Here is a 16,947-nt window from a genome sequence, read left to right as displayed (position 1 = left end):
TAAGTGTGCATTTGTGGGTAGTGAGTGACCAGCCCATTGCCTCCGATCAATTTCTACTCAATCCTGATTTGTCTGCTAGAGCCATCTAGTAATGAATCAGGAGAGACTTTGGTGAGAAATGGCTGCTGAATTTTGCTTACGAAACATCTCATTCATGCTTGTAAGGTTCTTTTATATGCTATAAATCTACAACATTGGAATGCCAGCTTTACTTCCCCTCTGAAGGAAATTGTATTACATATTTTTATCACCCTTAAAAATCCATCGACCTCAGCCAGCTTAGAACCCGCAAACCTTGGGTCCAGTGGCAAACACGCTGACTAGTCCACCGATGGCGACCAGGTAAAGTACAGTGTGGGAGTTTCTGTTGAGTAGTCTTTTTTTTTTTTTTAGTGTTCTGTCTGACGACAGGTCCATATGAACAGGATCCTTCCATCCTTTTCTCGGACTGGGACCTGTTCACATACGTTCTTGGCAGATGATCCAGAAGTGGTTTGCCATTGCCTTCTTCTGTGTGTGAATGGAGTAATTGTTGGGATGCCACGGAGAAACCGGGGAAGCCCCCAGAGGAAAACTCCGTGTTGCCTAGACCACGGCCTTGCCCAACACAAGTTATAAATTCGGGCACCGCTGGGAATCGAACCCAAGACCCCAGGATTACAAGGCCAGCGTTCTAACCGCTAGACCATCGTGGCTCGAGTGAGTAGTCTACTATCATTAAAATGTCCAACAATCAAATAACCAAACTGATATTTTTGTGCAGGAACTGAAGACACTGGTGAAATGGTATGAGCTGCACTGAGATTTGTTTTGTGATTAACAGCCTTAATGGTAGAGTATTTTGTTTGTTTGTCAAAAAAACTGGTGATATACAGTTAGAACCAACATTACATTTTTAGTGAAAATGCAGAAGAATGAATACCACTGAGATTAACAAAATGTTAGGGCAAGATGACCATCTTATAGGTTATACTGCTGTGTAGGGCGATCAGTGCCCAGATGACAGAGGCAGCAAGGACCTCTGAAATGTTGGTAAACTTTGATGGCTCTCTTCTGGGTTGTAGCATCATGAGAACCTCAATTTATACTTAATGGTTAACTTCAATCAGACTACAAAATGCTACAACCCAGAAGAATATTTATACTCACTGCTGTAAGAATGTCAAATCTACGAGGGTCGCTCATTAAGTAATGCCCCACATTTTTTTCCTCAGAACATATTTATTCAAGATGGCTCAAATTTAGTGACAATATAAATCAATGTTTCCTTTACACATACTATTTTTCCACATAGTCCCCATCAACTTGTACGGTTTTACGCCAGCGTGGAACAAGTGCATGCATGCCTTGCCGGTACCAGCTCTTGTCCTGTGCACGTAGCCATGTCCTCACTGCTTGAATCACGCTCTCGTCATCTTCAAATCTTGTTCCGCGGATAGCATCTTTAAGTGGCCCAAAGAGATGGAAGTCGGAGGGTGCCAGATCTGGACTGTAGGGTGGATGGGGTAGCACCGTCCAACCCAATTTGGTGATTTCTTCCCGGGTTCTCAGACTTGTGTGAGGGCGTGCATTGTCGTGCAGGAGCAAAATTTCTGCTGGATGCTTGTGAGGCCGAACTCGTCGAAAACGCTTCTTGAGGGTTTTCAGGGTCCTGATGTACGCGTCTGAATTGATGGTCGCACCTCTTGGCATCACATCCACAAGAATGACCCCATCACTGTCCCAAAAGACAGTCATCATGACTTTTCCGGCGGAGGGAGTTGTCTTGAATTTCTTCTTTCTCGGTGATTGAGGATGATGCCACTCCATTGACTGCCTTTTTGTCTCTGGCTCAAAGTGGTGTATCCAGGTTTCGTCACCTGTAATGATCCGGGACAGAAAGACCTCTCCCTCAGCATCAAAACGCTCCAACAATTCAGAAGAAATCGTTTTCCTTTGAATCCTGTGGTCTGCTGTGAGACTTCGTGGAACCCATCTTGCGCACACCTTCGAATATGCGAGAGCCTGGATAATTGCAATCACACTTCCATTGCTGACTGAAAGCTGTTGGGCCAATTGTCGAGTTGTGATGCGCCGATCCTCACGAATAATGGCATCCGCGCGGTTCAACATGTCTGGAGTGGTGGCTGTGGCAGGACGCCCAGAGCGCGGCAGATCACGGAGCTCGGTTTCTTCACTTCCTGAAGCTTTAACTCTCTTAGCCCAGCGACCAACGGTGCTCCTATCGACTGCACAGCTTCCATACACAGCACACAAACGTTTATGAATGTTCACCACCGTTTCTTTTTCAGCAACAAGGAATTCAATTACAGCTCGTTGCTTGTAACGAGAGTCGTTCACAGACACCATTTTAACAGTTCACTACAGCTCCGCTATCGGTTGGAATCATTTGAAACTCCGTACACGAACGCGGGAAACATCAAATCAAAAGCATGTAAAAGTACACTTTTCTATCTTCATTATTGGCTGAGAAAAAAAATGTGGGGCATTACTTAATGAGCGACCCTCGTATGTTAAAGCAAATTTAAAGGGAGGGAATAATAAGCCAATATCCTAGATTAAATGATATCAAAGGAAAGAGATGATAAGATGACAAACAGTATAGTCTGCAACTGTAATCTTCAGACATGCGGGGTGAGGAAGTGGGGTGAAGGAGGAAGGAGGAAACATAGCATCTGCCTTTAACGCTTCGGACTTCCTGCATTCCTTGCAAGTCTCAAGATTACAGTCGTGTACTGTACAACTTCAGGAACTAAACCAAAAGCAAAAAAGTGACTAAAACTGTTGAGAAATAATAAACAATTTACTGTTCAGAAAAATGCAATAAAACTGTTAATTCAAAACTATGCATTATGAAATCTGAACAATGTAGAAAAAACAGTAATACTGACTTGCAGAATAAAGTACTGCACAAATGACTTCTGTAGCACCTCACTATTGCATATGTCAGCTGAAAGATGAAGCTTTCCAGGTGACCAATTCAAGGTTCCAACACCCAAATCTTTTGGGTCTTCTAATAAAACTCCTTCACATTTTTTCCCATCCAAAACCTTTGCTCTGAGACATGTTGGAATTAACCAACTCTTACTATTTCCAAGAATACATGGCGACAACTCCAAATTATAAATTAAAAACACTTTGGATTATCTATATTATAAGTCAAACAAAACCAAATCTTTACACAGAAGGATACTGATTTCACATCATATAACTATACAAAATGACCACCATGAATATGAATTAATCAAGGTTTAACATTAACTACATTTGATAGCACAGAAGCCCATGTCTTTGAAATGAAAACGAAATGAACTTGAGGAAGTGGGAGTCTGTGGCTCTGGCCACGATGGGAGAAATATAGACCAATATTGAGTAGGGGGAAAGAAATTTAAAATCAAAATAAAATCTATAAATCTAGGTTTCAACGAAAAGCACAGATGTTATAAACTGGCACAAGTTTCCAAATGGGTGATGAGGTCAGATGTAAAGTACAGAAAGCAGGTGGTAAAGGTACAAAATGTTCGCTAATAAGAGAACTTGGAAGGAGGAATTCATCGCCCTGATGATGGAGGCAGTATGACCTCTGAAACGTTTTGGTAAACACCTACCAGACTACACAGTGCAACAATCCAGAAGACAGAAATCTTCATACTCACCGCTGTGAAAACCTCAAATCATAAATACTAGCCTTCACATAAGGTGAGTAGTGACACATAGAGATAGAGCCACTAAACTGAAGGCCAACCACTGCCTGCTTCCCACCTGAAATATCCAAACACCTTCAAAATAAAATTTATGGCTTGTTTGTGCAAGACCTGGCATTTTATTTGCTTGCCTTCTATTTTATACAATTAATGGAACTAAAACCAATACTCCACAAAGTACCTCAAATAAAATAAATCAAATTTCAGAAATAAAAACTCATGGTCCAAGAGTAACTTCAGTAGCAATACTGACTGGTTTAGGAAGAGAACTTCATCTTCAAGGTGATATGCCAAGTTCTGTGAAGAATGGTATAGGAACATAAAAGAGCAAGAGAAACTATCAGACAAAATTGTTACAAATCACATTTAAAAAATGGCTAGAAGTATATGATATTCTACAGGAATGTAATCAGAAATTACATGCAAAGAGAGAAAAAAGAATTTCTACTCATCTAGCAGCTTCATTCAAAATCTCAATTATTTCAATGTTCTTTATTCTAAATACTTAGTTAATTATAATCTAATCTGACAGTGAACCATCTTTTTCTTAGAATAGTGTAGTTTAGGTTACAAATTACAATTATTCTACATGGACAATTATATCTCAGCAATGTAGAGTGTGGTTTTCTGGGCTGTGATCATGGCATCAGGTTAGTAACATTTCACAGGAATAGGCCATCTCTATTTTGTACCCTGAAGATGGAGACAACATGCTTCTCCAAAATGTTGGTAACCACATACAAGACTACAGGCATACCTCAGAGATATTGCGGGTTCGGTTCCAGACCACAGCAATAAAGCGAGTCAAACCAATGTTTTGGTTTCCCAGTGCATATAAAAGTTATGTTTACACTATACTGTAATCTATTAAGTGTGCAATAGCATTATGTCTAAAAATAAACAATGCGAGAACATTGCGAGAATTACCAAAATGTGACACAGACACGAAGTGAGCACAAGCTGTTGGAAAAATGGTGCCGATAAACTTGCTCGACGCAGGTTGCCACAAACCTTCAATTTGTAAAAAATGCAATATCTGTGAAGCGCAATAAAATGAGGTATGCCTGTACATGACATGACAACTCAGTAGACATTTGCACATTTTCACAATCGTGAAAACCTCAAATCACATACCTCAGCAAATTCATAAGCTGCCTTATCAACGTCCTGCACTTCTGACCAGACGTGAGACCGTGGTCCAAGTTTCCGTGATTCAAGAAAACCAACGACGATGGCAACCAAATAAACTGGAATTGGGATTGGCTGTTCAAACTTATGCAACTTAAGTCTAGCTGATGCTACAGTTGGTGCACCCACTCTCCTTGCACTCATCAGTACTGTAAGTTCAGTCGGAGCCGTAATCTGTTCACAATAAAACATGCAGTAAGTGTATTACACATAAGACTATGCACTTGACAGAGTTGATTTGATAACATTATTCTGGAATTAAGAATGTCTAACATTCGCAAACTGAATTAAATTACATACTATACTCACTGAAACACAAAAAATCCCATTTCTTGACATTTAAATTTAAGGCTGAGTCAAAAATTTTTCAAGTTACTACTTCATATGGGCCTGAAAACATTTCACGCATGGGAGACACCATTCAGTAAAAATATGAAACATGCAGTAGGAACAATGTGTTCATTATGTCAATCAAAACACTGTACAAAACTAAGTTCTAGTGTCAGGCATGATACTCCAGGTGGTTGAATACGTGAAAAATCTGCCGGGGAAAAGTTCAAAATCAGTGAGAATAAATTAAAGCAGAAAATGATATACGAGGGTCGCTCATTAAGTAATGCCCCACATTTTTTTCCTCAGAACATATTTATTCAAGATGGCTCAAATTTAGTGACAATATAAATCAATGTTTCCTTTACACATACTATTTTTCCACATAGTCCCCATCAACTTGTACGGTTTTACGCCAGCGTGGAACAAGTGCATGCATGCCTTGCCGGTACCAGCTCTTGTCCTGTGCACGTAGCCATGTCCTCACTGCTTGAATCACGCTCTCGTCATCTTCAAATCTTGTTCCGCGGATAGCATCTTTAAGTGGCCCAAAGAGATGGAAGTCGGAGGGTGCCAGATCTGGACTGTAGGGTGGATGGGGTAGCACCGTCCAACCCAATTTGGTGATTTCTTCCCGGGTTCTCAGACTTGTGTGAGGGCGTGCATTGTCGTGCAGGAGCAAAATTTCTGCTGGATGCTTGTGAGGCCGAACTCGTCGAAAACGCTTCTTGAGGGTTTTCAGGGTCCTGATGTACGCGTCTGAATTGATGGTCGCACCTCTTGGCATCACATCCACAAGAATGACCCCCATCACTGTCCCAAAAGACAGTCATCATGACTTTTCCGGCGGAGGGAGTTGTCTTGAATTTCTTCTTTCTCGGTGATTGAGGATGATGCCACTCCATTGACTGCCTTTTTGTCTCTGGCTCAAAGTGGTGTATCCAGGTTTCGTCACCTGTAATGATCCGGGACAGAAAGACCTCTCCCTCAGCATCAAAACGCTCCAACAATTCAGAAGAAATCGTTTTCCTTTGAATCCTGTGGTCTGCTGTGAGACTTCGTGGAACCCATCTTGCGCACACCTTCGAATATGCGAGAGCCTGGATAATTGCAATCACACTTCCATTGCTGACTGAAAGCTGTTGGGCCAATTGTCGAGTTGTGATGCGCCGATCCTCACGAATAATGGCATCCGCGCGGTTCAACATGTCTGGAGTGGTGGCTGTGGCAGGACGCCCAGAGCGCGGCAGATCACGGAGCTCGGTTTCTTCACTTCCTGAAGCTTTAACTCTCTTAGCCCAGCGACCAACGGTGCTCCTATCGACTGCACAGCTTCCATACACAGCACACAAACGTTTATGAATGTTCACCACCGTTTCTTTTTCAGCAACAAGGAATTCAATTACAGCTCGTTGCTTGTAACGAGAGTCGTTCACAGACGCCATTTTAACAGTTCACTACAGCTCCGCTATCGGTTGGAATCATTTGAAACTCCGTACACGAACGCGGGAAACATCAAATCTCAAGCATGTAAAAGTACACTTTTCTATCTTCATTATTGGCTGAGAAAAAAAATGTGGGGCATTACTTAATGAGCGACCCTCGTACATACAAAGAATAAACATGTTTAAACAGTGTAGTATAATTATCACAGACTTAGAGACAAAGTGTATAATTCTAATTCTAAGAATCTGACTTGGAAATAAAGACATAACAGGCAAGAAAACTTTCAAAGAAAACAATCACTTTGGCTACTGAATTTAAACAAGCTGTAGTTTTACAGGCTGCTTCCTCAACAAGCATATTCTTGCAGTTTGCAAGCTGCACCATTTCAAGAATTATACATACCTCTGCATTATAAGTCACTTTTACAGAGGGTGTATCTTGACATGGGAACATGGAGCGACAATGGACTGCCTAGAAATAAAGTAACTGTAATTACGACAGACATAAGTAACACAACAACACTTTTCCGTGTTTCAGTTTCACCAACATTCAAATTCCAGAATTACAGTGACTGGCACAGAAACTATAACTTCTATGTACTTGTATAATCAATAAACACTAAATTATTCAGTTCTATAACATGTCCCAGCAAATTTTTAACTAACATATGAGATAAGTTTCAAATATGACCCTTCTCATGTTCCACACTTCAACTGCAAAGACAAATTGAGAAGAATTGATATATATTTCCTAATACTTCTGAAAATGTGATGGGTATGCAAGACCTGGGCAAGTAAAAGTTACAAACTTGTAAATTACTGAAGATTGCTGTCTTCTGGGTTGTTGTATCATGTAGTCTGGTAGATGTCCACCGGACTACACTGCGCAACAACCCAGAAGACAGCAATCTTCATTCTCACTGCCGTGAAAACCTCAAATCCTAAAATGTAAATCACTGTTTAGCTTGTCAGCTGTCCATTGCTGCTTTTCCAGTGTATTAAAATTTTAAAGTGCAGGGCCCAAACCAACATAAGCAAGACAGAAGTCTTACATCCTCCGAGTCTATAACACAGAATCAATGTAGCTGGTCAGTCCACCTCAGTGTTCCAACTGTCCAAATCTGTGTCTTAATACATGGTGTTGCTTTCAATCAACTTTAACACTTTCAAGGTATCAGCTTCTCTTTCATAAACATTTAAGACTACAAAAATGTTCCTTTTCTTACTGTGCAGCTTAATATGTTTTTGCAATAATCACCATAAGAACTACAGAAACTGCTCATATAACATTCTACAAACATTTTATTGTTCTCTGATAATTCTATAATTTGCAAGAATCCTTTTATTGTTTGAAGTATGTTACAGTCATGTATTAAGACTGTCCACGTCTCATATTCCTCATCACTAAGCTGTTATCCCAAATGACATTTCCTTTAGTTATTATTTTAAAATCTGTCCCAAATTTATTATCACATAAAATTGAAGATGGAAAGGTGATTATGAACAATAAATTTAGAGAGGAGAAATCTTATTCTAAGATACTACCCATACACAACATGGTAAACCACAGGGCATTCAATTAATGGCAGCACACAACTCCAGAACAGGAATGCCACTCACTACACACTGAGCTAGAAACTCAACAGCATTCAGCTTCTCAAATAATTTATGAAGACCAATAACAGAGGATCAGAACAATGATTTCATCCTGGACATTATGTACCTTCTTAGAATTTAAGTGCAGTCTTCCCAACACATATAATACGATGGTTTAAGACCGATATAACTAAATTTGATTAGTCGGGATATGATTATTCACCTGACATTGACTGAAGAGATAGGGATGTTTGCCGCCAGCAGTTTGTTCAGGAGGTAGCCACTGTAAGGCACTAGCATTGACATCTGTCTCATAAAAGATACTGATGATAAACCTGGAACAAGGGGAATATTGTCATTGATTTTTTTAAGAATGTACCTATTCACCTCACAGTGGCTGAACATGTATGGATGCCTCTGACCCACTGTCTGTTCTGGATGTAGCCACTGCAAAGCAGAGGAATCTGGAGATGTCTCAAAACTGACACTGAGATGTATCCTGAAAGAAATTCCGAACTGTTTTTATTATAAAATCACAACTGATATGATCTTCATATACAATCACATGATATTAAACAGTACCAAGAATACTGAAAAGTTCATGTCTTTTGCAGTACAGAATAAGATATTTCAAATAAACACAACATTCAATGCATATTCTTTTCACAACTGTATCCTGGGTTTAACATGGCAGATATCCCGACAAATAAAATGAAGTGATGCGCAAAACTGAAACCAAGCAAAGACGTTTCTGACTATGCAGAATTATTCTGTTGGACTTTACCCATCATCTAAGTGTATTTCATTTAAAACCACAACACTTTTAGAGTTGGTTTTACTTCCGTCTTCAGGTGACAGGCGAAGGACAAGGATTCACATCACAGTAGGGTCTTGTCCTTTCATCTGCCATCTGAACTGATGTCCAGAAAACTTTACTGTGCAAATGTAACAGATTTAAATCCCCAAAATAAGCAGCTGATGACTGGACTTTATAAGTACGGAATTAACAACTACGCAGTATTTTAATGCAACACAAGGGCTGCCATAGTGATCTGGATCATGCGCACACAGCTACACATTATGGATAAATGTTAAATAAAGAACACCTAAGATAGTGGATGAGTTTAAAAGAATAATTATACACAATGTAAAACCAAGCAGTTTAATTTTGATTTCTCCACTAACTAAAGTAATACACTTTCCTTTCTGCCTGCAAATATAACACTGTATACCTACCTTACCAATAGGGAATGTTAAAACTCCACATGCCTTGGTGGCAAGATTTCAACTCTCTATGCATAACTCCATAGCTCTGAATCTTCTTTCTAAAGCTGATAGGCACTTGGCCTTCAAGAAATTCCTAGCTTGTAAGAAACCTGAAGGCTCATTACCATACTCACAAAAGCCCATCACTGAACCCTATCCCAAGCCTGATCGATTCTAGTTCACAATTTCACACCCAATTTTAGTAAAATTCACTTTAATATTCCTCTTCCAACTAAATATAGACCTCCAAGTATACTCTTCTTTGGAGTTCACCATATCACTGTTTTGTTATGTACTTCCTAATTCCCCCACTGAACGTTTACTCGTCCATTTAATCCACCTACCAAAAAAAGAGCGGGAAGCAAATTATGAAGCTCCTCATGCAGTTTTATCCATACACCTACTCCCTACAAGTTTCTTCTTAAATACACTAAACTTACAAGTATGGCCAGAATAACCCTGTTTCCTAAAGAAATTAATATACAGAAAGAAATAATTTAAAACATACAGCAAATTACACATTGAATATTGTAATTTGATATTTTGTCTTTATCTTCATTCCATAATTAAATCTTAGCCAAATGATAACACTGTGAAGTCTTTCAAATTCTTTTACTTATCTCATTTTGTATCTTACCATTTTTCTCTACCATACTTCTCATGCAGACAACATTATACAATTCTTTTAATACTGTATTTTTCACGTCATTTCTTGAGAGTTTTAACATTACTGTCTTCTCTAGGTTTTATTTCCAGTCTGTATTCCTTGCTTATCATTTTCTGAGTCTGGCTTGTCTCAAGTTTCCTCACATCTTCATCCCATTTAATATAATTTAATACATACAAGTTTTTAAACCAATTTCATTTCTGACTCAGTTACAATATTTTTCATTATATTGGTGATAATATACTTTGTCCAATGACCACCCCTAATTTTGCCTTAACGCAATTTACAGCCTTTAATATGTATTCTTCATTTTCCTCAAAAGATCTCTTGAAATAACTAGTTTTGTTAAAACAATCTACATTAATAATATTGCGGATGACTTGATTGTGGGTGCTGGTACAGTGTGTGCTGCTGACATTTCTGTTCTGCCCTGATGACACAGGCAGAATGATATTCTGACACATCAGCAATAAAGCCAACTTCTACACGTTGTCAGAACCCAAAAGCAGATCAACAACAAAAATGAATCAACGTGAAATCTTAAGATATTGTTGTTGTTGTTATTATTATTTTAACATTGCTTTTTACTTCAGCATTCTTAGCCCATTATTCCATTGATCCACTGTCTTTTCTTTAAAGTCCAGTGATAGAGTGATAGAGACTAGCTCTATCTAAGGGAACAGAGTAGATACCTCTCACCTAAAGACGGAGAAGAACCAGCCTCCGAAACGTCGTGGGTTTTAAAAGAAAAGACGATGGAAAAAGTCCTGACAATGAATAATTTTAAATTGTTCCACCATGTTAAGGAAAAGGTTACCAATGGAGGCAAATTGGTTGAACTAAAATTTGCTCATTGCTTTGACAGATTTAGTCATTACTTTCCAGACGAGAGACATGGAGATTGGAACAAAATGTTCAGATAAAAGACCCTTTTGCTTTTAAAAATCATGAATCATAACCAAACTGAACTAAAAAACTGAAGAAAGAATGAACTGTTGCAATCTAGTTCCTCGGTAAAGTAAAGTAAAGTTTGTCCCACTATACGCCATGTAGGCGTTTGGGGTGAGAGGAGGTATAGCTCCTCTCTTCCTTGACCTCGACACTAGATGGGGGTGAGTGGTCAGCATCACGCCCCGGCCGGCTTTACCCCCGGGAAAGGACCCCGGTACCCATTGTAGAGGAGGCTGGGTGGGCCCCAGAGCCGGTCTGGATGCAGAGGCTAGAGGAAAAATCCTTTGCCCCCGTCGGGGATCGAACCCCGGTCGTCCAGCCCGTAGCTAGTCACTATACTGACTGAGCTATCCCGGCTCATCTCTAGTTCCTCGGTGACAATGGAAAACGATTATAAGACACAGTTTATCACGAAAGGAACAGACATAACAGTGAACCTGGTATGCACATAGCACTGTCAACATGTTCTACTCTGGGCAGAAATTACAAAGAACAAGCGAGTATACATGTAGCAACAGAGGCAAATAACATTAACTAAATGATGATATTCTTCTTGATTTTGTTACCATGAGGACTGGTTCGTAGACACCAACATTTCAGAGAAGCATACTGTCTCCATCTTCAGGGATGGAGTGACGATACTGGGAATCAGAAGGATTATGTAGGATGGGAGGAAATGAAGTCTGAAGGAATGGGCCAATCAGGACAGAATGAGGTTAAGACTGAGCCAGGCCATTCCAGGAGACTCCAAACAGATGTCATAGGAGAGGGGGGAAGATGTTGGTGTGATGGAGTGGGTAAGAGAGCAGTCAGTCCTTACAATGGTCACAGGACAGGGTTCAATCCTTGATGACAGACTGTCCACAATCTTTCAGGTCATGAAAAAGAAGCTTCCATGCCCAACTTATGGAGAAGCCAGCTGATGCCTAATTGGAACCTTCCCATTAACCTGGCTCAATCTCTACCTCATTCTGTCTTGACTTCAGACTTCACTCCTGTCACTCTATATAATCCCTCTGATTCCCAGCATCACCACTTCAGCCTTGAAGATGGAGACAGTACTTTTCTCTGAAACTTTGGCAGCCACTAACCAGTGCACACAGAGACAAAACCTACAACATACTCATTATCGTTTCCACCGTCAAAATTTCAAATCTTACAACATTAACTAAACATTCATGCTATTAATTTATCAAGTCCATTCTTCCTATAATATTACTTAATTACTATTTATCAATAATTTATATGGGGGTTAGGGGTTGCAGTAAAAAATGCATTTCTTACCATGAGTAACAATGGAAAACACTTACACTATGATTAGTTAAAAATATGTTATTTGGGCAACATGCAATATCTGGCTTACCTATCTTCCTTTGTACTTGGTAACTTAATCTCCAGTTTGGAACCAAGGGTTTCTGTTTTCTCACCCACAGTAAACTCCAGATCTTGTTGTGAGACATGGTCAATGATTCTTTCTATATTCAAATCTTTAGAATCAAGAATCTAAAACAAATACATATATACATAGGAACACTAGTATTAAAAGTACCTGATATCAACATAATACATTTTAGAGTTCCAAAAACTAAATATCATTCAGCCTATCAAGACAGAATATAAATGTGAAATACATACATCTGTAAAGAGAAAAACTGAATACAATATATTATCTAACAGTAATCTGTAACATGAATTATTAAATCAAATATTACTTTTCATTATTTAAATCAAACAATCTGCCTGTACAAAATGTAAACAATGTTAGAAAAAAGAAAGAACAAAAAGATATATGACAGAGTACAAACAGCTATCATGCACGTCTGTAACATTTATGTACCAAAATTAAACTGTTAACACAATCATTCTTCAAAATCAAGAAGTGCAAAACTGTCCCATTATTTCATTGAGCCACTCAATAACAGCTCTAACGACAGACAAGCTAAGCTGTAATGGGTTTTGAAGCTAGGAAGATTCATAGGTAGATACCAAAATTTAGGAGAAACAGTGGCATCTACACCTTACTTAATGGTACCTGCATCTTGTCGTGGTGGTGGGGCTTGAGTACCTCGTTGATCCCAAGAGCTAAGGTGGCGGTAGCATAGCTACTGGTAGGGCCTCCCTAGCCAGATTGGTCGAGGGGGAGAGGTAAAACTAAGACATATACCCTGGTCCTCCAGGTTGGGGGTTGGTCGCAAGGCTAACAACCTTGCACCATAAAAGGAAGATGCTTCGAAACCTCAATCAAAGCCTCGGACAGACGGACCTAACAGAGGACTGAATGAAAGATGAGAATTGAGGAGGCCATGGATCAAACACGGAGCCATAGAACAAGAAGTGGCATCTAGTGCTAAAACCCATAACATCATCACCACTTCCCTGAAAACCTAAAAGCTCGTAAGCCATGCTGTGTTATGAAACTTACAACATGAGTAACATCATCTTTCTTCTTATCAACAGTCAAATCTGCTCTCCCACTCAAAACCTTATGATCAAAATCTACATCCAGGTATAAATCAACTGAAGAAACTGCGGCTTCCTCTGTGAACAAAATAAAATAATTTAATCCAGCAGCCAGCAAGGTAAAGTTCTTATAAAATATATATCTTAACTTTTAACATTTGCATCTAGATCTCACACAATTGCCTAATGACAAGAACTTCAACTAACTGCTGTATAAAATATGAATTCATAGAACATACACAAGTTTCTGGAAGTATATTGTACTCACAGTTCTAAACATTCTTTATATTAGATTTAGATACAATTTGTAATTACATAATAAATTCTTAATATGCGGTAATGTGAACATATCAAGTGAAAAGGGCAAGGGACAACAAAATTTTGCAAAATAAATTATGGAATGATGAAGAAGGTTCAAATATTCATAGAACATAGAAAGCAATGGCTGCAAATTCAAAACCAATCAGAGAGATGTAAATCTAAAAGAGATATTCCCAAATTTTACCATATGTATGACCAAATTCACAGTTCCTTGCCAACTCATGGGCTGCAAGATTATAAATGGGGAGGGGGGAGGCAATTTATTCTAACTCCATGTCAATTTATTCAAAATATTACTAAGTAGAATTTTAGGTTCTCATGGCAGTGAGTCTTCTGGGTTGCAATACTGTAGTCTGGCAGAAATTTACCAATGTTTCAGAGGTCTTTGCTGCCTTCATAATCATGATGATGAGTAAGCCATGCATGAGAAATTGGTTTGAGATATAGGAACCAGTCAGTCAAAGCAGGAACTTGATCGGACCACTGGGGAACGGGTGAAGGTTGGGCAAGGGCCACCGCCAAACTCTAGTCCCACACGCAGTTCTAACGAAGTTACTGAAAACTGTGGCCAAGTGGTCAGTACCACTGCTTCATATCTGGGGTGACCTGGGTCCATATCTTGTCCCAGAGACCAGCTATCCTGACTGAAGTTTCTTATTTTTCTGTCCAGACAAATGTCAGGATAGTACCTTAAATTAGGTTACACAACTGGTTCCTTCAACATCCGTTCCAATTTATTATTCACAATTAATAATCACATCAATCAACTGTACCTCAGCTACTAACAGCATCATTAGATAAACTGTAAATACATAATTCAATAAAGTCAAAAATTGTCACTGAGAACTTTTAAACACCATACATATTCTACTAAAAAGTATAGTGAAAGTAAAGCTGTCATGCTACATGCCATGTTGGGACTTGGGAGGGGGAGGAGGTATAGCTCCTCCTCATTCTTAACCTCCACACCAGGTGGGTGTGAGTGGTTAGTGTCATGCCCTGGCACACTTTACCCCAGGGAAAAGACCCTGGTACCCACTGGACCTGGATGCAGAGGCTAGAGGAAAAATCCCTTGCCCTTGTCGGGGATCGGACCCTGATCGTCCAGTCTGTAGCCAGTCACCATAATGACTGAGCCTGTTGTTTTGTACTGGTCTGAAACCTGGTCTCTAATATTATGGGGAAAACAAAGATTGAGGGTTCTTGAGAAAAAGATGCTTAAGAGAATATCTGAACCTGACAGAATGAAGTAATGGAAGATTGAAGAAACGTGCATGAGGTGCTTCATAATTTGTACTCTTTATCAAATATTACTGGGGTAATAAAATGAAGGAGAATGGGAGATCAGAAATGAATACAAAATTCTGGTCAAAAGGCCTGAAGAGAAGAGACCATGCAGAAGACCCAGAGGAAGGTGGGAGGATAATATTAAACTGAATCTTGGGGAAACAGAGTCTGGGTGTGTGGACTGGATTTGTGTGGCTCGGGATAGGGATTGATGGCTGGCTCCTGAGTACACAGCAATAAACCTTCAGGTTTCATAAAATTTGGAGAATTTCTTGACTATGTAGTGTCCTACAGTATTAGTTTCTCAAGAACAACTTTGCTGCATTGAGTTAGCTAGATCTATCTTTGATCAAACTTTTGCATTCAACAAATATTAATGAAAGATCATGAATACTTTAATGGATCAGCACAATGGTCATTCACAAATTTTAAGAAAGGCTTTAATTTGGTTATAACAGAAGTACAACATAATTTGACACTGAAATAACATATTCAATTATTGTTCTAATGTCAATCAATATACTTTTATCTTTCCATCAATTTTATAATCCCTGAAGATCACACAAATAATAGTTATATTGCTCAATGTTTTACGTAAATGTGAAATCATCTCCTTAATGGTGGAAAAAAATTACAAATGTCTGCAAACAAAATGCTCAGAAAAACATTTGAATCAAAGAAGAATGAACTGAGCTAATTGTATCAAAGAATTTCGTGATTTATATACTCTGGTACTGTTCGGATAGTGAAATTTAGGAATGTATGATGGGCTATACATATGGTTATGTAAGGGGGGAGAGACAAGTGAATATAAAGAAATTTTATTGGGAAACCTCTTAGAAAATATCCACTTGGGTGATCTTGTTGGAAGTGGGAGAACTGGATATGACGGTATAATGTTGGTTGGGATGTTAAACCTTCGCGTACTGAAACTACCAAAGTGTGAATGAACCGAAAAGGTGCACTTTGTATTAATACAAAGCTATAAATTTGAAACAGTAAGAAAAACATTTGTATCATGAGGGCATAAATAGTCCCATTTCTTTCCAACACGACATTAGGGGATGATAGTGAACCTATGTGAAGGAGATATAATCCACCAACCCCTTCCGCACCACACCCACACCCACCCACACACACACGACAACGGTGACTAATGCCTACACATTAGAAATATACCGGTTAAGTAAAAGGTTAAACATACACACCAAACTTTACACATGTTACAAGACAACCACACAAGCCTAATTTAATACCTGGTCTTGCAAATGAGCTTGGATCTCCTGGGCTTAATCCTAACCCTGCCATTCTTAGAAAATTCCTGTACTTATGTAACTTCTATTATCTATAACTTGTGTAGATAACAGATAACATTCCTACAGATAAAATTGCCAACACCACAGAATCTAAGATTGTCATAAACCACGGTACACACCATATTTAATAACAACATACCACGGTAAGTTATGTATGATCCATACCTATGTTGGCATTTTTGTGGTCGATACACTTCTAGTCAGCTTATACAGTCATACTAGTCATCTGGTGTGGTAGGAAGTCAAAGATGACTGAATAACGGTAATAGAACACACGGTGCACATTAAATCTCCCTACTTGTGTCATTCAGTGACCTCGTTTCTTTCTCATAATTTATAACGTGGAATCGTTCTAACTCATTGCCCTCTCACCCCCCCGCCCCCTCAAACAAGATTCTCATTTGCTCTGTATTATT

The 16,947-nt window shown here is 39.1% G+C and overlaps 1 protein-coding gene across 2 annotated transcripts in view; it reads right to left on the bottom strand.

Annotated features, from left to right (window-relative positions):
* Window positions 1–16,654, bottom strand: part of LOC110835454 (leukotriene A-4 hydrolase) — a 34,600-nt gene extending 17,946 nt beyond the window's left edge. Inside the window, exons 1-6 of one of the 2 annotated variants that reach the window (XM_022075677.2) lie at window positions 16,472–16,654; window positions 13,570–13,685; window positions 12,511–12,650; window positions 8,487–8,598; window positions 7,071–7,139; window positions 4,839–5,066 (exon numbers count right to left, since the gene is read on the bottom strand). In XM_022075677.2, the coding sequence (XP_021931369.1) occupies window positions 4,839–5,066; window positions 7,071–7,139; window positions 8,487–8,598; window positions 12,511–12,650; window positions 13,570–13,685; window positions 16,472–16,523 (717 nt within the window). In that variant the 5' untranslated portion in view covers window positions 16,524–16,654. The remainder of the gene's footprint in view (window positions 1–4,838; window positions 5,067–7,070; window positions 7,140–8,486; window positions 8,599–12,510; window positions 12,651–13,569; window positions 13,686–16,471) is intronic. The other variant, XM_022075676.2, reaches the window with a different exon arrangement.
* Between the last annotated feature and the right edge of the window lie 293 nt (window positions 16,655–16,947).

This window comes from Zootermopsis nevadensis, unplaced genomic scaffold, assembly GCF_977971745.1.
Source record: "Zootermopsis nevadensis isolate Lab colony 2312 unplaced genomic scaffold, Znev_1.0 Znev_ptg000005l, whole genome shotgun sequence".
Taxonomy (NCBI): Eukaryota; Metazoa; Arthropoda; class Insecta; order Blattodea; family Termopsidae; genus Zootermopsis; species Zootermopsis nevadensis.
Note: the sequence above shows the minus strand (reverse complement) of the source record. Positions and strands in the feature narration are given on the sequence as shown.